General features: G+C 43.9%; 1 protein-coding gene across 1 annotated transcript in view; it reads left to right on the top strand.

Moving 5' to 3' along the window:
- The first annotated feature begins 1,981 nt into the window (after window positions 1-1,981).
- RAB21 (RAB21, member RAS oncogene family) overlaps window positions 1,982-23,074 on the top strand; it is a 29,726-nt gene continuing 8,633 nt past the window's right edge. The window contains exons 1-3 of the mRNA XM_056574114.1: window positions 1,982-2,287; window positions 20,000-20,059; window positions 21,443-21,550. Of these exons, the coding sequence (XP_056430089.1) occupies window positions 2,135-2,287; window positions 20,000-20,059; window positions 21,443-21,550 (321 nt within the window). The 5' untranslated portion in view covers window positions 1,982-2,134. The remainder of the gene's footprint in view (window positions 2,288-19,999; window positions 20,060-21,442; window positions 21,551-23,074) is intronic.

Raw genomic sequence — 23,074 nt, 5'->3', positions numbered from 1 at the left:
TGTCAGAATCAAAAACCTTTTATATGTTGTACATCTTGGCAAAACATTAACCTTTGTAATATACTTCATAATAAAATGTAATCCTTTTATAGAGATCATGGCTTATAAAAAAAAATGGCCACTAGGGGTCCCTATACCATCCAGAACATTATCCTGTCTGGCTGTAGCATCATCTTTGTCCCAGCTAGTAAGTAAGGGCGGGACTAGCACTCCTTTGTGCTCATTCCTGTCCTGTCTATTAGACTGCAGGATGAAAACAGACAGGAAGGGGTTACAACGAAGCCTGCAGTGATTGTATGAAGAGAGTAATCACAGCACAGTAGACTCAGGAAGGAAGTGAATGCATGGGGAGTGAGGGCAGGCTCAGTGCTTGCCTGGGACACACTCCTTCCTGAGCAGTAGATGACAGAATCAATAAGCAGCAGAACAGAGGGATTTATGAGCCAAATACAGAAGCTAGACACATAAAGACATGTAAAGCATCTGCATGACCTAGTGAGTTATATATATATATATATATATATATATATATATATATATGAGTATTATTTTTTTATGTGATATAATAGGTATGCTTTAACCTAAATCCCTGTTGTGTCCCTACTGGCTAAAGCCCTTATGATGCCATATTGCCCCATACCTGGGAAAAAAACCTAGAATCCATAGCTTGTAATATTATAGTCTTATTTAATACAATAGACTTCTTGGCACCAATGGCCAGGGCTGCCTTTCCTAGCCAACTCCCAAATTCCTGCAACTAAGGCTATAACTATCCCTCCGTTATAAACGCCCGTTATAAAAACCCTGGAAATCGGACGTTAAACGGACGTTAGAAAATCCCATTATAGTCTAAGGGACTTTTCCAATAGCCGTTTTAACCCGTTATCGGCTGTTATTAATAACGGCCGTTATTTTATAATGGGAGGGATAGTGCGTTTATAGTGCGAGGTATTTTTATAGTGTGAAAGCAGCCTAAAGGCTACACAGTTCCTTCTTCTAGGGCAGTGGTCTCCAAACTTTGGACGTTGCAAAACTACAAATCTCAGAATGCCCAGACAGCCAACGGCAGTTTGGAGACCACTGTTCTTGAAGGCTGCTTGGCCTCCCACCTTACCAATCTACCCACAGTTGTAATGGTTTTCATAAGAACCTGAGTGGCTCTTTTTCTGCCATGTTTTTGTGGGAGGTTATACCTTGGGGGACGCTTTATGGCAGTGGTCTCCAACCTGCGGACCTCCAGATGTTGCAAAACTACAACTCCCAGCATGCCCGGACAGCCACCGGCTGTCCGGGCATGCTGGGAGTTGTAGTTTTGCAACATCTGGAGGTCCGCAGGTTGAAGACCACTGCTTTATGGCATCCTTCATCCAAACCTGCTCTAGTCAACCCTTTTTTGGCCTCTGTCAGGTGGCTGGAGTCAATGAATACATTTGTCGTATGTGATGGGGGGTTTCCTTATGGATAGGGAAGTGTTTCTCAACCAGGGTGCCTCCAGCTGTTTCAAAACATCAACTCCCAGCATACCTGGACGGCTAAAGACTGTCTGAGCATGCTGGGAGTTGTAGTTTTGCAACAGCTGGAGACACCCTGGTTGAAAAACATTTGGGTTGGGTAAAAGGATGATGTTTAGATTTTTTATTTTAATATAAACGTCGTTTTATACAGCTCTGTGACTGGGCACTTTCTCCATATCATACATTTTATGAAGGAATGGCATATGTCTATTACTGTTAGTATTTTACCGAATTGGGAAGAGGATAAACTACAGGCCATGATTTTACTACATGACTCTTTACTAAAGTTTCGTTTCCTTCGTGCCAACATATAAACGCCTGAAGAAATAGTACAACAAGTACTGCGCATGCGCACTGCACGTCTAATACAGACTCCCAATAAACTGCCTGATAAGTCACGCCCTTTCCCTGGACACGCCCACCAGTCATCCTCCTCTACCAGCGGCTCCCTGACACCACGTGACCAACTGAGTGACGTAAGAGGAAGAAGTCGCCATTAGAGGGAGGCGGATTGAAGATCTGGGAGTCCTTGGCCTGTCAGATCCGTATTGTCACCCATAAGTGGAGGGGAGACAGGGCCGCTCTCCGGGGCTTGGTATTTGCCCGCTTCAGTGGTGTCCATGGCGGCTGGAGGAGGAGGAGGCGGAGCTGCGGCCAGCAAAACGTATTCGTTCAAGGTGGTGCTGCTCGGAGAGGGCTGTGTAGGGAAGACATCGCTGGTGCTGCGCTATTGTGAGAACAAGTTCAACGACAAACACATCACCACCCTGCAGGTGCGACATGTCTGTGTGTATGTGTCATGGCCGCTGGGTGGCGCTGTCACGTGGGGGTGTCCCGGAAAGGTCACCTGTTCTGTGACAGAGACATCCAGGGACTCACCTGTGGAAAGGTGCAGGTGTTATTACCTGCTGTCAGGGCATGATGGGAGTTGTAGTTCAATAGCAGTAAAGCCACAGGTTGTGAAAGTATAGTGATTGGGCATGTTCACACTGCAGTTTTTTTTTTTCTCTTGAAAAGTAATTGGAAAAATTTGCAACAAACTTGCAATGAATATGACTGATCACTACTTCTTATAAGGACCAATAGCTGGTGACCATAACCCTGCAAGACAGTGACCCCCCCCCCCAAACCTGGGGCCCCTGACTGTTCACAAACTACAACTCCATTCATTTGGGTCAGGGCAAATCTGTAAGATGCTTTTGCCTTGCCCAGAGCAGGGTTTCCCAACCAGGGTGTGTTGACCTGTTGCAAAACTACAACTCCCAGCATGCCCAGACAGCCTTTGGCTGTCTGGGCATGCTGGGAGTTGTAGTTTTGCAGCAGCTGGAGGCCCACATCTAACAGCTTGTGTGGAATAAGTACTTATACTGCAGTGCCAGGGGGAAGATCCTTCCATTATAGTGTCTTGGTGTAAAATCCACTCCAGGATTTAGCTTCCGAATACTGACCTTTAACCCCTTGGGGACAGAGGGTTTTCCAGTTTTTGCACTTTCGTTTTTTTTTTTTTCCTCCCTACCTTTAAAAAAATCATAACCCTTTCAACTTTGCAGCTAAAAATCCATATGATGGCTTATTTTTTGTGCCACCAATTCTACTTTGTAATGACATCAGTCATTTTACCCAAAAATCTACGGCGAAACGGAAAAAAATTCATTGTGTGACAAAATTGAAGAGAAAATGCCATTTAGTAACTTTTGGGGGTTTCCATTTCTACGCAGTAAATTTTTCGGTAAAAATGTCACCTTATCTTTATTCTGTAGGTCTATACGATTAAAATGATACCCTACTAATATAGGTTTGATTTTGTCGTACTTCTGGAAAAAATCATAACTACATGCAGGAAAATTTGTCATTTTCTGACTCCCATAACTTTTTTTTTTTATTTTTATGCGTATGAGGGCTCATTTTTGTTTTTTTGCGCCGTGATCTGAAGTTCTTCTCGGTACCATTTATGTATTGATCACTTTTTCATCACTTTTAATTCATTTCCAAAAATACGCTATTTTGGACTTTAGAATTTTATTGCGCGTACGCCATTTACCGTGCGGTTTAATTAATGATATATTTTATAATTCAGACATTTTCCGCATGCGGCGATACCACATACCGTATTTATCGGCGTATAACACGCACTTTTTAGGCTAAGATTTTTAGCCTAAAGTCTGTGTGTGTGTTATACGTCGATAAGCCGCTGCAGTTCAATGATTTAAAGCGGGCGCTTTAAATCAATGAACTGCAGCGGCTTTGCAGGTGCAGAGACAGCCAGCGCTGCCGGCCCTTCTCTCCTCCTGTCTATCGTGCCGGCGCCCCTTCAGGCTGCTTCAGGCCTTAGGCGTGCGTCCCCTGCGTCGTTGCTATGCGCTGCACGGTGCGGCGCATGACGTCAGTGCGCCGTGCAGTGCATAGCAATGACGCAGGGGACGCATGCCGGAGGCCTGAAGCAGCGCGGACCCGACCCCGGCAGCAGGTAATTATGCAACCAGGGATGGGGGGAGGCAACGGGGCAGCGGCGCCGGCAATGGGTGCCGCTGCCCCTTCTCTCCCCCTGGCTGTCAGAGCCGCTTCTCTCCCCCTGGCTATCGGCGCCGGCACCGATAGTCAGGGGGAGAGAACGGGCAGCGGCGCAGATAGCCAGCGGGAGAGAAGGGCCGACAGCAGGGCTCTAGACCCCAGGAAAGGCAGGGGGAGAGAAGCGGGCAGCGACGGCCTCTCTCCCCCTGCCTTTGCTGGGGGTGTATCGGGGTATACACACACCATCATTTTACCATGGATATTTGGGTAAAAAACTTTTTTTACCCAAATATCCTTGGTAAAATGAGGGTGCGTGGTATACCCTGATAAATACGGTATGTTTGTTTTTATTTACACTGTTTTTTTTTTTTTTTTTTTTTTTTATGGGAAAAGGGGGCGATTCAAACTTTTATTAAGGAAGGGGTTAAATGATCTTCACTTTTTTTTTCACTTTTTTTTTTTTTGCAGTGTTATAGCTCCCATAGGGAGCTATAACACTGCACACACTGATCTTTTACATTGATCAATGGTTTCTCATAGGAAACCAGTGATCGATGATTCTGCCGCTTGACTGCTCATGCCTGGAGCAGTCATTCGGCAATCGGACAGCGAGGAGGCAGGTAGGGACCCTCCTGCTGTCCTGTAAGCTGCTCGGGATGCCACAATTTCACTGCAGCGATCCCAAACAGCTCCCTGAGCTAACCGGCACTGCTTTACTTTCACTTTAGACGCGGCGTTCAACTTTGAATGCAGCATCTAAAGGGTTAATAGTGCGCAGAACCGCGATCAATGCTGCGCGCTATTAGCCACAGGTCCCGGCCGTTGTTAGAGGCCTGGCCCGACCCGCTATGACGTGGCCCCGCATATACAAAGGGAGCCGGCTGAGGGCGTATAGGTACGCCCTCTGTCCCCAAGGAGTTGAAGAGGTATTCCAGTGAAAAAAAAAATTTTTTTCTTATCAACTGGCTTCAAAAAATGAAACAGATTTGTTCATTACTTCTATTAAAAAATCTTAATCCTACCAGTACTTATCAGCTGCTGAAGTTGTTTTTTTCTGTCAGACAAAAGTGCTCTCTGCTGACACCTCTGTCTCAGGAACTGTCTAGAGCAGGAGCAAATTCCCATAGCAAACCTCTCCTACCATAGAAAGTGCCTGAGACAGACAGGTGTCAGCGGAGACCACTGTGGTTAGACAGAAAATAATTCAACTTCAACAGCTAAGTACTGGTAGGATAATTTTATAATTTTTTTTTATTTTTATAAATATATGCTGCGTTGTGCTTTTCAGTGCCTCGCCTGCGCTGAGAGTTCGGACTCCTACTGCCAGGCCGGCATGAGTCCGAAATCACTGAGCCGGACATGTAGGGAGACCCCTAGTGTTCAGTTTAAAAAAAAAAAAAAGGAAGAAAATAAAAAAAATAATATATTTATTAGAAAGTTGTTTCTAATACATTGATTAACATAATATAAAAAAAAAATTTGGTGACAGGTACTCTTTAACCCCTTAACGACCACGGACGTAAATGAACCTCCTGGTTTGGCGGGACTTCCCGCACCAGGACGTACATTTACGTCCTATGTATGACCGCGAGCATTGGAAAGGTGCTCGCGTCATACACGGCAGGTTCCGGCTGCTAGTAGCAGCCGGGGACCCGCCTGTAATGGCCGACATCCGCGATCGCGCGGATGTCCGCCATTAACCCCTCAGATGCCATGATCAATACAGATCACGGCATCTGCGGCAGTGCGGTACTTTGAATGGATGATCGGATTGCCAGCAGCGCTGCCGCGGCGATCCGATCATCCAGCATGGCGGACGGAGGTCCCCTCACCTGGCTCCGGCCGTCTCCCGGGGTCTTCTGCTCTGGTCTGAGATCGAGCAGACCAGAGCAGAAGATCACCGATAATACTGAGCAGTGCTGTGTCCTATGCATAGCACTGCACAGTATTAGCAATCAACTGATTGCTATGAATAGTCCCCTATGGGGACATAAAAAGTGTAAAATAAATAGAAAAATGTAAAAATAAAAAGTAAAAAAAGTGAAAAATCCCCTCCCCCCAATAAAAATGAAAATTGTCAGAGTTTCCCATTTTTACCCCAAAAAGCGTAATTTTTTAAAAAATTTTTATATAAACATATTTGGCATTGCCACATGCGTAAATGTCCAAACTATCAAAATATAATGTTAATTATCCCGTACGGTGAATGGCGTAAACGTAAAAAAATGCAGCTTTTTTTTGTCACATTTTTTATTAAAAAAATTACTAAAAAATTTTCTAAAAGTTTTATATATGCAATTGTGGTATCGATAAAAAGTACATATGACGGCACAAAAATGAGCCCTCATACCACCCTATATACGGAAAAATTAAAGTTATAGGTGGTCAAAATAGGGCGATTTTAGATTACTGATTTTGTACAAAAAGTTTTAGATTTTTCTTTTTTAAGCGGTACAAAAATATAAAAGTATCGAGCCATGGGTATCCTTTTAATTGTATTGACCCACAGAATAAAGAACATGCCATTTTTACTGTAAAGTGTACAGTGTGAAAACAAAACCCTCCAAAATGTGCAAAATTGTGGTTTTAATTTAAATTTGCTCCCCAAAAGTTTTTTGGGAGGGGGGGGGGGGGTTGCCATACATTTTATGGTGAAATGAGAGGTTTCATTACAAAGTACAATTGGTCACACAAAAAACAAGCCCTTATATGGGTCTGTAGATCGAAATATAAAGGAGTTCTGGATTTTAGAAGGCGAGGAGGAAAAAACAAAAACGCAAAAATAAAATTGGCCTGGTCCTTCAGGTGAAAATGGGCTTGGTCATTAAGGGGTTAAACAAAAAAATACAGTGCAAACAATAGTGTATTACAATGATCTCCCCCCCAGACGATAGGCAGAAACAGGTCAGTATACATAATCAAATGTAAGGCAGGAGCATCACATGAGATGAAAGTACAACATCAATCAGTACGGGGAGAGGGGGCAGCAACAAGAAGCACACGAAACCCCAACACAAAAAACAGGGACTCGTACAGTGAACAACATACCAATGGAATGGATAAACCACCCGTCTCCTTACCACGTTGCAACATTTCAAGGCGAATCCTAACTGGCTTTCCATTCCAGATAAGCTCTCTAAATAATGACTGAATCCTAAGAAAATATTTCATATGAATCCAGGCAGGGGTATTATGTAAAATATACAAAAACTGGGGCATTAAAACCATTTTAACGAAGTTGGATCTACCAATCATAGAAAGAGGAAGTTTATACCAAGTAGCCACTTTGATAACTACGATCTAGCAACGGAACAAGATTGAGTAATATAATCAGAGGGAAAGGCAGTAACATGGACACCCAGATATTTAAACTGTGCAACCACAGGGAGACCAGCCCTAGCAATAACCAGTGTAGAGGGGATGGGATCAAGGGGAAGGATCGTGGACTTATCCCAGTTGATGGACAGGCCGAAGTAATTACCATACTTTTCTAGAAGAGCCATTAAGGGGGGCAAGGAATGTGCCACATCTCCCAGGAAGAGAAGCATATAATCTGCGTAACGGGCATACAGAAGCCCCCAAACGCCATGGAAGCCTTAATAAGTACCGCCAAGGGCTCAATTGCTATAACAAATAGAAACTGGGAGAGGGGACACCCTTGGCGTGTACCACGACCCAGGAGAAAGGAATGGGAAAGTAAACCATTAGCCCAAATTCTAGCACGAAGGGCAGCGTATAACGATTGCACCCACATCAAAAACTGGGTCCCAAATCCCATGTGATGCATGACACTCCACAGGAAATTCCACTCTACGCTGTCAAAAGCCTTAGCAGCGTCGAGTGAAAGCACAGCCCTGCAAACAGCACACTCGGGTTGCAACTGGAGATTTAAAAAGAGCCTCCTGATGTTATCCGCCGTTGACTTCCCCGGCATGAACCTCGTTTGAACCTCGTCTATATGAGCCCGAAGAGATCGGGTCCTTACCGGGTTTCAAGAGCAATACTATAATGGCCTCTAGCATAGACCCAGGCAGACCCTCCCCTTCCTCAGCAGCCCGCAGAACCCCCCAGTAACTGGGGCAGCAGAATGTCTTGGTATTGTTTAAGATGCTCATTGGGAAGCCCGTCAACACCCGGGGGACTTCTCATTAGGTAAGGCCCCCAACGCAACCTCTGATTCTTCAAGAGTAATGGGTTCATCTAGGAGATCCCTCTGGGTATGCGATAGCCCCCGGGAGCGAGATACCAGAAACAAATTTATCAATAGCATCCAGATCATGTGGCAGCTTAGAGTACGTTTCCTCATAGAAGGAAACTATATATTCAAGATGTCCGCATCCTCCTGGACAACATTCGTGGCATCAGCCCCTGCTGGGTCCTAATAGTACGAGCCAGCAGGCGACCCGTGCTCTCACCACTCTGAAAGTAGTGCTGCTTTTGAAAGAAGCGCTTGTTGTCTGCCGTCTGCAATAAATGTGAGTCTAATAGTGCTTGCATGGACTGCCAATTATCTCTCGCTATATCAGAAGGGTCACACACAAACCTTTTTGTTCTGCTACGATCACTTGCTGCTGTAGTGAGGCCTGGATCGCTCTATTCTTAGATTTACAGGTCGTAACATCTCTGATAAAAATACCCCTCACATACGCCATTTAAAGAATCCCATATTGTATCCACCGAGGCAGTTCCCGCATTGATCTCAAGAAAGGCTTCTATATCAGTCTTGTAAGGCCAACTGAGGGGACCTGAAGCCAAAAAGTGTTCAGTTGCCACAGAGAACCTCACAACCTAGGATGAGAATTCAAGGTGTGATGTACAAAAATAGGGGAGTGATTGGAGAGACTACGGGGGAAATACTCCACTGATGTAACCAGGGGGAAAGACAAACTCGTTTCCCAGTGCAAAATCAATGCATGACAGCGTACCATAAGCCGTAGAGTAACAAGAGTATTGCATCTTAGCAGGATTACGTATCCTACAAAGATCTGCCCACCCCACCTCCTCCACAAACCTAGCCAAACCCATAGTAGGGAGGTCCCCGGGTACCAAACCTATCAAGTGTTCGATGTAAAAGATCATTGAAATCCCCAACCACAAAGAGCAGTGCATCAGGCAAGGAAGATAAATAAGATGCCACCCTCGCCATTGCTCAAGTATGGGGGGGTGTAATATAGAGTGCAACCAGTACACACAGTACGATTTAAAGGAACCGTTAAGGCAAATAAAACCTACCCTCTGCATCAATGAGACTAGAAGTACACGAAAAACAAAATATTGCTATGGATAAGAACACTTACACCCCGGGCATGGGAGGAAAAGTGGTGTGAATGGTGTGGCCAAACCACGGTTTGTTCAGCACATGTTTTGGATCATCTGTCAAGTGTGTCTCAGAGAGGCACATCACAGCAGGTTGGTAGGATTTAAGCGCCCGAAAAACAGCGAGACTCTTAGTGGGATCATTAAGGCCCCTCACGTTCCAAGCCACTACATGTAAATCGGTAGCCATAAGGAAAGCAGGGAAGCATAAATGAAAATATAAAAGGAAACAGTAGCCGCCAGTGGTCCAGAGGGGAGAGAGATATAGGAAATGGAGCACTGCATAAAGGCCAGAAGGAAGGACACAAAACAAACACTCCAGACAGACAACAAAAACCAAACAGTCTCAACATGGGGCAAACAAACAGCCCAGGTAGAGCGAGCAGGTAACATGTAGACAGAAAAAACCTTTTCACAAACATGCCGTGCTTAAGTCCAAGCAAATACAAACAATATATATGGGACATCTGGCAGCATATATAGAAACCTACAGAACAAAAGACTTTGAATATATGCAGTAAATGGAAAAAACAAAGAGCAATAATAGAATAACATGGGCATAGTGGCACAATCGGGACCATAATGCCTAAATGTGAGCCAAGGCACAAGTAGTCCTAATCAGATGAACAGGACCACAGTTAAATGCAAAGTTCACGCAGGAACCTCAGGTACGGGCACGCCGTATTTACGCCTCATGAACATCCAGCCACTTCGCAGCCATCACAGAGGTGCCAAACATATTGGTGGTTCCTAAGGCGACCACCCTGAGACGGGCAGTGTAAAGCATAGAGTACGCCACATTCAGTGCACGCAGGTGTCGCTTGATATCCACATATTTGGCCCGCCTTTTGAACTTTGGCTGAAAAATCCGGAAAGATAGAATCACGGCTGCCATTAATAGTAAGGGAATCCATGTCCCTGGCTTTGCGCAGGATGATATCTGTCCTTTTTAAAGTGTAGAATGCAGATGAGGACAGCTCGAGGCTCCAGGAGGAAGAGGACGAGTCGGCACCTTATGGGTCTGCTCAACAGCAAAGAGAGGTGTCAGTCTCTTTTCCCAAATGTATTAAGGAAACAATTTTCAAAGTACTGACCAGGGTCACTACCCTCTGTCTTTTCAGGGACGCCCACCAGGTGCACATTGTTCCGCCACAGGTGGTTTTCCATGTAATCAGACTTTGCGGCAAGTGCAGTCAGATTATTTATCCCATGATGCATATCTCTCTTGATCAGAGGAACTTGATCCTCCAGATCTCCCACTCTTTCCTCGACCGCACCAATCCTCTCAGAAACCTTTTGCATATCATGGTGGATAAGGTTAGTGTCCTCACGCAACCCTCCCAGCAACATTTTAACATGTGTTGCCCTTGGAGACAGCCAAAAAGACATCTTTCGGGGTAGGCTCAGCAGTAGAAGTTGGAGGCAGCGAGGCACCCATAGCAGCAGACACTACACCAGCAGAGTAGGGGTTAATGGTAGTAGGAAACTGTGCAGCCACAGCTTTCCCTGTCCCAGCATATGAAATATCAAGGTGAGGCTCAGTAGGGTCTTTTGAAAAGAGGGCAGCAGTGGTAGAGGAGTCCCCAGGTTAAGCAGAGGACGATCCTGTATGCAGGGGGTTAACCTGAGACTGACCTGCGGTTTAGGGGCGCTCAGGCCCACTCGACACAGTAGAAGAGACCGGAGCCCCGGACAGCCAGTCGGCTCCATCTGTCTCCTCCTCGCATCACTCGTCTGCCGGGGCCCGCTCCGGCTGATATGTTTCACCCGTGAAGTGCTGCAGGTGCTCCGCAACTCCTGCCACTTCCACACAAGGTGGCGCCGGCTCCTCCAGCATCTCTGCCTCACCGTCCTCCTGTGCCCACTGTGTCCTGGTATGCCTCCGCCCGGCCATCCTGATGCAGGGATGCTCTGGATCACTTTAGTAATAGGTGGCAAATAGGAAAAGATTTTAGGCCAGAAGCCCAGGATAACAGCAGGATGCCCAGCAGAGCTCCAGACTGCGCGTCCGCTCACATGCTGCGCCAAGCCATGCATCGAGTAAGATGTCTAGAGCCGGAGTACCCTTTTAATGTTATCTGAGTGGCAGTGTGGCCTGGTGCTGGGACCAAAAACTTCACGCTGCCATACGGCCTATCGCTGGCCGAGGCGGGACTTAGCTGCGGCCGGTGATTGGCTGAGTGCAGTGTGACTCACCAGCATCCAGGAAGAGGATCGTGGCAGAGGCCAGAGCGGGTTACCACAGGCACTGGGGGAGCGATGGCAGGTATGTAGGAGTTGTAGTTTTGCAACAGCTGGAGGCACCCTGGTTGGGGAAACGCTGCACTCAATGTTGGTGTATAGCAGCTGTATTATAACTCCACTATAATAGGCATGTTAGACTCTGGCACTGTTGGCGGGTCAGCTGGAAGTGTACATGATAAGAGGGAGAGTCATAAGGCATTCACAAGATGTTATGTGTGACAGTGTTCAGTTATTGCCTTGCTTCATGTATGCCTTTTAATGTCATTAGACTCCAGAGAATTATTCACATCACTGCTGAACATTTTTGCTCTTATGTGCACTTATTCATAGGGAGAGGTGGGGCAGACCACTAGCGTGTACCACTTATATGCCAAAGCTGCGCCAAATAATATATATAAAATATGACTTGCCCACAATGGCTGTGACAAATCCTTTTATGAATGACTTTGTTAGAGGAAACCTGTTCCATTGACAAACTCTGGAAAAAGTGACTTGGTTGCTATGGGTGACTGGATGACACTACCTCTGCACAGGTTTTGATAAATCTCCCCCCACAGTTCTCTAGGAAAAGTTCCAGAATAGCTTGTCATTTATTTATGTAAATCTCTGCGCATTCTGAGCTTAAAGAGTACCTGTCAGATCCCACACAAAAAAAACTTGTTACTCATCCTGGCCATGCACATGTAATTTTTGTCTGTCACCCATATTTTACTAAAAATAGCAAATTACAACTGCTTAATGCCTTTTCCATCTTGTCAAAGGGAGGGGGCGTGTCCATCTCTTACCCACACTGTGGTGACTTCTCACTCTGCCTACAGCTTTTGCAAAACTGCAACTGCCAGCATCCCCCGACATCATTTGACTGTCCAGGCATGCTTGGAGTTGTTGTAGTTTTGCTACAGCTGGAGGCACATGTTAACCCCTTAAGGACACAGCTCATTTTCACCTTAAGGACGCAGGCCTTTTTATTTATTTATTTTTTTTTTTTTGCAAATCTGACCACTGTCACTTTAAGCATTAATAACTCTGGGATGCTTTTACTTATGAATTTGATTCCGAGATTGTTTGTCTTTTCGTGATATATTCTACTTTATGTTATTGGTAAAATTTCGTCGATACTTGCATCATTTCTTGGTGAAAAATTCCCAAATTTGATGAGAAAATGTTGCATTTTTTTTAACTTTGAAGCTCTCTGCTTATAAGGAAAATGGACATCCCAAATTTTATATTGATTCACATGTACAATATGTCTACTTTATGTTTGCATCATAAAGTTGACATGTTTTTACTTTCTGAAGACATCAGAGGGCTTGAAAGTATAGCAACACTTTTTTCCAATTTTTCCACACAATTTTCAAAGTCAGAATTTTTCAGGGACCAGTTCAGTTTTGAAGTGGATTTGAGGGGCCTTCATATTAGAAATACCACACAAATGACCCCATTATAACAACTACACCCCTCAAAGTATTAAAAATGACATTCAGTAAGTGTGTTAACCCTTTAGGTGTTTCACAGAAATAACAGCAAAGGGAAGGAGAAAATTCTAAATCTTGATTTTATACACTGGCATGTTCTTGTAGACCCAGTTTTTGAATTTTTACAAGGGGTAAAAGGAGAAAAATCTTCCTAAAATTTGTAACCCAATTTCTCTCGAGTAAGGAAATACCTCATATGTGTATGTCAAGTATTCGGCGGGCACAGTAGAGGGCTCAGAAGGGAAGGAGCGACAGTATGATTTTGGAGAGTGAGTTTTTCTGAAATGGTTTTTGGGGGGCATGTCACATTTAGGAGGCCCCTATGGTGCCAGAACAGCAAGAAAATCCCCCACATGGCATACTAGTTTGGCAACTACACCCCTCGGGGAATGTAACAAGGGGTACAGTGAGCCTTAATACCCCACAGGTGTTTGACGACTTTTCGTTAAAGTTGGACGTGTAAAGTTGGTGTGGGGGGGGGGGGGGGTACAGTGTAAGGGGGTGTATATAGTGTTTTTTACCCTTTATTTTGAGGTAGTGTTTTTAGGGTACATTCTCACTGGCGCAGGCTTACAGTGAGTTTACCGCTAGGAGTTTGCGCAGCGGCAGAAAATTTGACGCAGCCCAAACTTGAAGCAGGGAACTTCTGTAAACCTGCCTGTGTGAATGTACCCTGTATGTTCACATTGGGGGGGGGGGGGGGGGTCAAAACTCCAGCTGTTGCAAAACTACAACTCCCAGCATGTACTGACAGAACGTGCATGCTGGGAGTTGTACTTTTGCAACAGCTGGAGGCACACTGGTTGGAAAACCTTCAGTTATGTTCTGTTACCTAACTCAGTATTTTCCAACCAGGGTGCTGGGATTTGCACTTTTGTTACATCTGCAAGGCCACAGTTCAGAGACCACTGCAGCGTGATCTCCAAACTGTGCCCCTCCAGATGTTGCAAAACTACAAATCACAGCATGCCCAGACAGCAAACTGCTGTGTGGGCATGCTGAGAGTTGTAGTTTTGCAACATCTGGAGGACTACAGTTAATAGATCACTGCAAAGTTATCTCCAAACTGCAGCCCTCTAAATCTTGCAAAACTGCAAATCCCAGCATGCCCAAACGGCTCTCGGCATGCTGGGAGTTGTAGTTTTGCAACATCTGGGGGGGGCTACAGTTTAGAGAGCACTGTATATGGTCTCCAAAGTTTATCCCCCCCCCCCCCCCCCCCCAGATGTTGCTAGGCAACTACTCACCGGCTTCCGTAGTCTTCATCAGGGAGCCATGAGGGAGCCGCATATCATTGCCGCCGCTGATCAGGTAAGGGACCTCCACCGCTTCGCCACCTGTCACGCTACAGTTCCCCCGTTCTGCCCGGAGTACTGTCGGTGGGCAGGACGGGGGAACCGAACTTTAAACACCCCCCCCCCCCCCCCCCGATCTGCTATTGGTCGTCGCGTCTTGACGAGTAATAGCAGGGATAGGAGGGGTGGCACCCCTGCCACCTAACTCCTATCCCTTCAGGGGGACCGGGGGTGTCCAAGATTCCCCCTCATTTTCCGGGTCTCCGCACACCGGTATGACCCGGATCCTCCGAAAATCGTCGGTCTGAATTGACCGTCGCTTTCCGGCGATCGCTGGGGGGGGTGGGGGGTTGGGGTGTCAAAAAGGCAAAAACTTCTTTTTTTTTTTTTAGATATATATCAACTGGCTCCGGAAAGTTAAACAGATTTGTAAATTACTTCTATTAAAAAAATCTTAATCCTTCCACTAGTTATTAGCTTCTGAAGTTTTCTGTCTAACTGCTCAATGATGACGTCACGGGAGCTGTGCATGATGGGAGAATATCCCTTGCATGATGGGAGAATATCCCCATAGGAGCTGGACAGCTCCCGGGACATGAGTCATCAGAAAGCAGTTGGACAGAAAACAGCAACTCAACTTCAGAAGCTAATAACTATTGGAAGGATTAAGATTTTTTAATATAAGTAATTTACAAATTTGTTTAACTTTCCGGAGCCAGTTGATATATAAAAAAAAGTTTTTGCCTGGAATACCCCTTTAAGGACTCGGATGCAGGGCGTATGCATACGCCCTATCTCCTTAAGAGGTTAAAACTGTTACAGCAGTGATGCTGCTAGCTGTGTTCCTCGTGCAGCCTTGTCAATCAGCCATCTCGTGTCCATGACCCTTGGACATGCTCATGCTGCTGTGGGAGTCATCAGTGTCCCAGGAGGTATAGGGACCCCTAGTGGTAGGACTTTCAAAGGCAGTTTTCTTTAATAAAATTTGCTAGTTTTTCTAATATTTAAAAAATAAAAAAATAATTTATTTTTATTTTTTGTCAAGATGTAAGATATAGGGGGAGATTTATCAAAACCGGTCTAGAGGAAAAGTTGCTGATGGCAACCAGATTGCTGCTTTCATTTTTTCAAAAATGAAAGTGATCTGATTGGTTGCTATGGGCAACTCAGCAACTTTTTCTCTGGACAGGTTTTGATAAATCTCCCCCCATAAAGTTTTTATAGCTGACAGTGCCCATTTAGTCATGTGGGCAGGCCTACTCGGTGAGTGACAGCTCTCCTTATATGCACAGGTATACACATATATAGCTGTCAGGACAGCCCAATCTGCTCCTCTCCTCTTGCACAAACATGATGCTGGCAGATTGGACTGTTCAGTGTGACAGGTTCCCTTTTAAGGGTACGTTCCCACACGGCGTATTTTGCTGCGTATTTGGTGCTGCGTATTTTCCTACCCATTGACTTCAACAGAGAAAATAAAATACGCAGCAGCAAATACGCTGTGTGGGAATGTACCCTTAAAGGAAACCTGCTGGTTCACCCGCACTAAACCCAATACACAGGGTAATAGTACGGGTGAACCTGATTTAAAATGAGGTATAAATTAACCGAATTTGTGCCAAAGCCAGTTATTTACATATTAGCAATGGAGGCTAATACCAAATGTATCTCCAGAACGGAGGCACTGATCCAGACAAACTATACATTTAAATCCAATTCCCCCTCACTATTAGTAGACAGATGAGACGTAAAAAACGTCCCGAAGTGACCAGCTCTACCTCAGACAGGCGGCAGCACAGACTCACACAGGACCTCTGACCAGCTCTACAGTACTACCAGAATCTACTTGGGCACTGTAAGTGGACCTGAGGAAGGCATGAGTTCATGCCGAAATGCGTTGTCCCCGTTATACCAATAAAACATTTTATTGTCCTGTGCTGCTCGAGTCCTCTCTTCATGTTCTTTTTGTGCAGCACCTCCGCAAAACCGTTTTTTACATCTCATGTGTCTACCATTACCATCGGCCACCATTATTGGGGCCCGATACCGGTAGGAGCGCAGCAGCCAACTAAAAACCATTGACCCAGCCCGTGCTTACCGCTGTACCATTAAGTTCACGGCCTCACAAGGTGGGTATCTCACTGTGGTGTGGTGAAGGGCACACATCAGCAGATACCTCTTATCAGGGAGCGCCCCCTGTGTTTTTTATATAATTTTATTTTTATTTTTTTTATCCTTCTCCAAGCACCCTCACTATTGGGCTTTATTCACACGCCCGAATTTGTGAGGAATTCTGTGCGGAATTCCACACAGAGTCCCCTTTTGCATTCAATGGGATTCTGCTGTGCTGTTTACATAGCAGAATTTTCACGCAGGAACATCTGGTGTGGAAATTCAAATCCCAATGTCCGCAGAAAGAATATGGACATGTCTATTCTTTCTGCAGACTCCGCACAGAATGCATTGCTGTCTGAGACTTCAAGTGCCTGAGCGGTACTATCGCCAGCATGTTATGCCGGTGTCTGCAGATTTTCTGTGCAGATGTTCTGATATGTGAACATGGCCTAACCCTATGCGTTTTGTGTGGGAGAACCAGCTGTCAGTTTCCCTTTTTAAAATGAGGTGTATTCCCTGAAGCAAACAGGTACTAGTACTACTGTTAATAGTGGCAACTTTTTTCAAAAATGAAATTACGGTACTTTTTATGTTGCTTTTGCTAAAAAAACATAATTTTGACCTGTGTTGCCTGCAGAACCCAATGGATCTTTCATTTTTCAGAGACCGTTGTAACTGTACCAATCTACCTCTCCACAGGTTTTGACAGTCTCAGAATTTATAGGGGAGATTAAATATTTTGTATTTATTTATTTTTTTGATCAACTAGTTCCAGAAAGTTAAACAGATTTGTAAATTTACTTCTATTAAAAAATCTTAATCCTTCCAATAGTTATCAGCTGCTGAAGTTGAGATGTTCTTTTCTGTCTGACAACAGTGCTCTCTGCTGACGTCTGTCTCGAGAACTGTCTGGAGCATGAGGTTTGCTATATGGATTCGCTCATATTCTGGACAGGTGTCATTGGAGAGCAGGTAGACAGAAAAGAACTCTACTTCAGCAGCTAAGTATTGAAAGGAGTAAGATTTTTTTTTTTTTTTTTTTTTTTGTCATTTACAAATCTGTTTTAACTTTCTGGAGCCAGTTGATATATATAAAAAAAAGTGTTTTCCTGGAATACCCCTTTTAATCTAAAAAACTGTACATTGCAGGCTTGACTTCTTGAGGAGAAACAAAGTAGTCCTTTTATATTCTATATTCTGAAGTAGAAAAATTCACAAATAGTACTAGTAGCACCTACTGAAACACACATCACTGACTGAGAGGCACTACTTAAATTATACCCTTTTTTTTTTTTTTTCTTTTTTTTTTTAAGGTATAAATGTAAAATATTCAGAAAGGTCCATTGTGATGCTAAACAAGAAGACAAACAATTGTAATCAATTTAGCAAGAAACAAGGGGTTATAACTTGTTACAATCGCCACAAATATATACAGATCAGTAGCATAGCTGATACTACTTCCACTTTCTCAACTGATGCCCAAAACAGATTCCTGTGACATGCTGTAAGATCACAACTCATTTCTCCCTTCCTTTGTAATATATGGTGTTCATCAAGGGATAAAACAGGAGCATACAAATTCTAGCTTACAAAGCCTTGATATTAATAAAATATAGTGCTATGTGAAAACTATCCAAACGGGTCCAGAATTAGACCGTTCACTCAGGTCCTGAGGCTAAAATAAATGAGTACCCCAATAACCATGGTCCAGGATGTCTAGTCATGTTTCCTCAAAGGTACCAGCAGAAGCCAGAGGCAATGTGGCAACATGTTTGGCGTATATAGTTGAATGGGCACTGTCAGATACTAATACTTTTGATGTGTTGCAAAACATGCAAAATCAGTTTTGCAATTGCTTTCATTGGAAAATTTTCAGTATTTTCTTCTTGGACACATACTAGCCCTGCTGTGTCCATGCGTCATCACCTATGTCATGGACACACTTCCTTGATTGACAGCTGGTGTGCAGGGCTCACAACTAGAGGAAAAATCCTCCCACTGTCAGCTTGTGTCCCGCTACTGTCACTGAGGACAAGCTGGGAGTTGTAGTTTTGCTAATGCTAGGGGAGATGTGAGCAGACAGCATACTGAGGGAGGGGGCGGAGACCTGCACAGTGAGGCCACGCCCCCTCCCTTTCAGAGGAATTCAGACTAGTGAGCTACATTAAAAGTGTAATAAAAAAATAAAGGTGCTAGACACATAACAATTAGATGTACATGGTCAGGATTAGGTACTGAGTGATATATTAAAAAAAATGTGGTGTTGGATCTGAGGGGTACACTTTAACCACTTAACGACCACGGACATAAAGTACATCCTGGTTTGGTGGTACTTTGCACACCAGGTCGTACATTTACGTCCGGTGTATGACAACGAGCGTCGGAACGGTACTCACATCATACACGGCAGGTTCCAGCTGCTAGCAGCAGCCGGGGACCTGCTGGTAATAGCCGACATCCTCGATCGTGCGGATGTCTGCCATTAACCCCTCAGATGCCATGATCAATACAGCGATCCGATCATCCAGCATGGCGGATGGAGGTTCCGTCTCCTGCTCTGGTCTGAGATCGAGCAGACCAGAGCAGAAGATCACCGATAATTATGATCGGTGCTATGTCCTATGCATCGCACTGAACAGTATTAGCAATCAAATGAAGTTGAAAAATGTAAAAATAAAAAGTAAAAAAATGTGAAAAATCCCCTCCCGCAATAAAAAGAATTGTCCGTTTTCCCATTTTACCCCCAAAAAGTGTAAACCTTTTTTTATTTTAATTTTTTATAAACATATTTGGTATCGCCGCGTGCGTAAATGTCCAAACTATTAAAACATAATGTTAATAATCCCGTACGGTGAATGGCGTAAACGTAAAAAAATAAAAATTTAAAAAATGCTGCTTGGTCGCAAAAAATTTGTAAAAAAAATTATCTAAAAGTTTTATATATGCAAATGTGGTATCGATAAAAAGTACAGAGGATGGCGCAAAAAATGTGCCCTCATACCGCCTTATTTATGGAAAAAATTAAAGTTATAGGTGGTTAAAATAGGGCGATTTTAGATCACTGATTTTGTAAAAAAATAAAAAAAATTTAAAGCGGTACAAAAATATAAGTATCTAGCTATGGGTATCATTTTAATCGTATTGACCCACAGAATGAAGAACACATTTCATTTTTACCGTAAAGTGTATAGTTTGAAAACAAAACCTTCCAAGATGTGCAAAATTGTAGTTTTCATTAAAAAAAAAAATATTTTTGGGGGTTTGCCGTACATTTTATGGTAAAATTAGAGGTTTCATTACAAAAAGAACAAGCCCTTATATGGGTCTGTACATGGAAATATAAAAGAGTTATGGATTTTAGAAGGCGAGGAGGGAAAAACGAAAACACAAAAATAAAATTGGTTTGGTCCTTGAGGGGTTAAGAATCAAAATGGAGAAAATTAAATACTTAGCATAAGCACAAGAAATGTACTTGTATAGGTTTTTCTGTAATGCTTAAACTTTACATCTTGTCTCCTCTTTATTTCAGGCGTCCTTTCTTACAAAGAAGTTAAACATTGGTGGCAAAAGAGTGAACCTTGCTATTTGGGTACGTCCTCCATTGTATGTGTACTGGAATAAGTAAATGAGTAATCATCCAATAGATAGAGCAGATGGGCAGTGGGTTATGGAAACCGATCACATACTTACAAATCTAGAGGATAGGAAGGCAGTGCCTCCTGTATGTTCTAGACCAGTGTTTTCCCAGCCAGGGTTCCTCTTCGGCTGTCTGGGCATGCTGGGAGTTGTAGTTTTGCAACAGCTGGAGGAACCCTGGTTGGGAAACACTGTTCTAGTCAATAGATAAATTGCATAGTTTCCTGTTGTATACTTGGAAATGACAACTGAACTTTAACAGTTATGTGCAAAAAAAGCAGCCTTTTCCTTCTAGATTGCAGCAATAACCAATATCTACATAGCAGAGGTTAAAGGGGTACTCCGCCCCTAGACATCTTATCCCCTATCCAAAGGATAGGGGTAGAGATGAGCAGACTTACAGTAAATTCGATTCGTCACGAACTTCTCGGCTCGGCAGTTGATGGCTTTTCCTGCATAAATTAGTTCAGCTTTCAGGTGCTCCGGTGGGCTGGAAAAGGTGGATACAGTCCTAGGAGACTCTTTCCTAGGAATGTATCCACCTTTTCCAGCCCACCGGAGCACCTGAAAGCTGAACTAATTTATGCAGGAAAAGTCATCAACTGCCGAGCCGAGAAGTTTGTGACGAATCGAATTTACTGTAAGTTCGCTCATCTCTAGATAGGGGATAAGATGTCCGTGATCTACCATGCAGCACCCACCTTTTACGGCTTCCAGAACCGCTGGAGGTCCTCAGGCTGAGTCCCTCTCGACCACGAGGACGGAGCATAGTGACGTCACGCTCCGCCCCCTTAATGCAAGTCTATTTGAGGGGCGTGCCCCTCCCATAGGCTTGCATTGAGGGGGCAGAGCGTGATGTCACACGGGGGCGGAGCCGTGACGTTTATACGCTCCGTCCCCGTGATCGCCAGTAAACAAACCCGGAGCGAATGTGCTCCGGGGACTGATTCTTACGGGGTGCGGCGTGGAAGATCACGGGGGGGGGGGGGGGGGGGACCCCCTCGATCTGACATCCCCTATGCTTTGGATAAGGGATAAGATGTCTAAGTGCCGGTGTACCCCATTAAACTAATGTTGTGTGTCCTCTCACAGTTCTGCACGCTGTGTACGGCTGACTATATATCTATTCTTTTTTTCAAGCTATTAGCAAATGAAAATACTAATGTAATAGCTCTTGATGATCGATTGCAGTATTTAGTAATGCATTACATTACAGATTCAGGAGAACACCTAATAAAATGCATAATTGATGTTGTAGTCTTGGCATGAAGGATGTGGGGACCTCACAGGAGCACTTCAATTTATATCTGTGTTGTATTTCCTTCTATTTCAACAGGATACTGCTGGTCAAGAGAGATTCCATGCACTTGGCCCAATCTACTACAGAGACTCTAATGGAGCTATTTTAGTGTATGACATTACAGATGAGGACTCCTTCCAAAAGGTATCGCCTGACACGTGACGGTTAACAAGTACATTGCAAACTCTCTATCTGAATGTGTCCTTTTGCCCGGGTCAGGGAATAGAACACTTCTTAGGATTACATTACTCATATACTGATTCGGCTTAAAGATAGAGCACAGCCACATGCTGCAGAAATGCTGTGGGTTGTTCTTAGCAGAAAATCCGTTTTAGGGCAGGTTTTCCGCTGTAGAGTCGGTTTATTTTTCATCCTCAGTTGATGATTTTGCTGCAGATCAGTGCGGTTTCATGTAGCCTCTGCCTACTGAAAATGGCTAAATACCGAACACGTGAAAGTGTAAACCGGCCTCTACTTTGTCAGAATCTTCTGTCTGCCATATTTGTATAGGTCACCCATGGGAGTATACACTTCCCCTTTTTCCAAAATGCATTCCCCACCCCCTTTTCTTAACCCCTTAGGGACGCAGCCCATTTGGGCCTTAAGGACACAGACAATAAAATGTTTAAGTTTTTTTCCTCCTCGCCTTCAAAAAAGCATAACTCTCTATTTTCATCCACAGACTAGTATGAGGGCTTGTTTTTTGCGTGACAAGTTGTCCGTTGTAATGCCATCACTCACTATTTGTGTGGTGAAATTAAAAAGAAAACCTCAATTTTGCTAATTTTGAAAGGTTTTGTTTTCACGCCATACAATTTACGGTAAAAATGACATGTGTTCTTTATTCTTTGGGTCAATACGATAAAAATGATACCCATGATAATATATTTTTCTATTACTGTTGCGCTTTAAAAAAAAAAAGAAAAATAAATCGCAAACTTTTTAACCAAATTAGTACGTTTAAAATCCCCCTATTTTAAAGACCTTTAACTTTTTCATTTTTCCGTATAAGCGGCGGTATGAGGGCTCATTTTTTGCGCCTTGATCTGTACTTTTTATTGATACCATATTTGCTTTATATAGAACTTTTAATCCATTTTTTAATTTTTTGGGAATAAAATGTTATAAAAAAGCATCTATTTTTGGACTTTTTTATTTTTACATTCACGCCATTCACAGTACGGTTTTAAAATTTTATTTTAATAGTTCAGATATTTATGCACGCGGCGATGCCAAATATGTATATAAAAGATTTTTTTAAACACTTTTTGGGGGTGAAATAGGGAAAATGGGACAATTTGTTTTTATTGGGGGAGGGGGTTTCAATTTTTTTTTTTACTTTTACTTTTACACTTTAATAGTCCCAATAGGGGACTATTTATAGCAACCATTTGATTACTAATACTGTTCAGTGCTCTGTTTAGGACATAGCACTGATCAGCATTATCGGTCATCTTCTGCTCTGGTCTGCGGGAAGGCAGATCAGAAGATACCGGGAAGGCAGCAGAGGCAGGTGAGGGGACCTCCGTCTGCCATGCTGGATGATCGGATCGCCACGGCAGCGCTGCGGGGCAATCCGATCATCCATTTAAGTGGTATCTGCAGCATTGCGGACGTGATCTGTATTGATCACGGCATCTGAGGGGTTAATGGCGGTCATCCGCGGGA

The sequence above is a fragment of the Hyla sarda genome, chromosome 4 (assembly GCF_029499605.1).
Source record: "Hyla sarda isolate aHylSar1 chromosome 4, aHylSar1.hap1, whole genome shotgun sequence".
NCBI lineage: Eukaryota > Metazoa > Chordata > Amphibia > Anura > Hylidae > Hyla > Hyla sarda.
The sequence above is the reverse complement of the archived record's forward strand: the minus strand, read 5'-3'. Positions and strand labels throughout refer to the sequence as shown.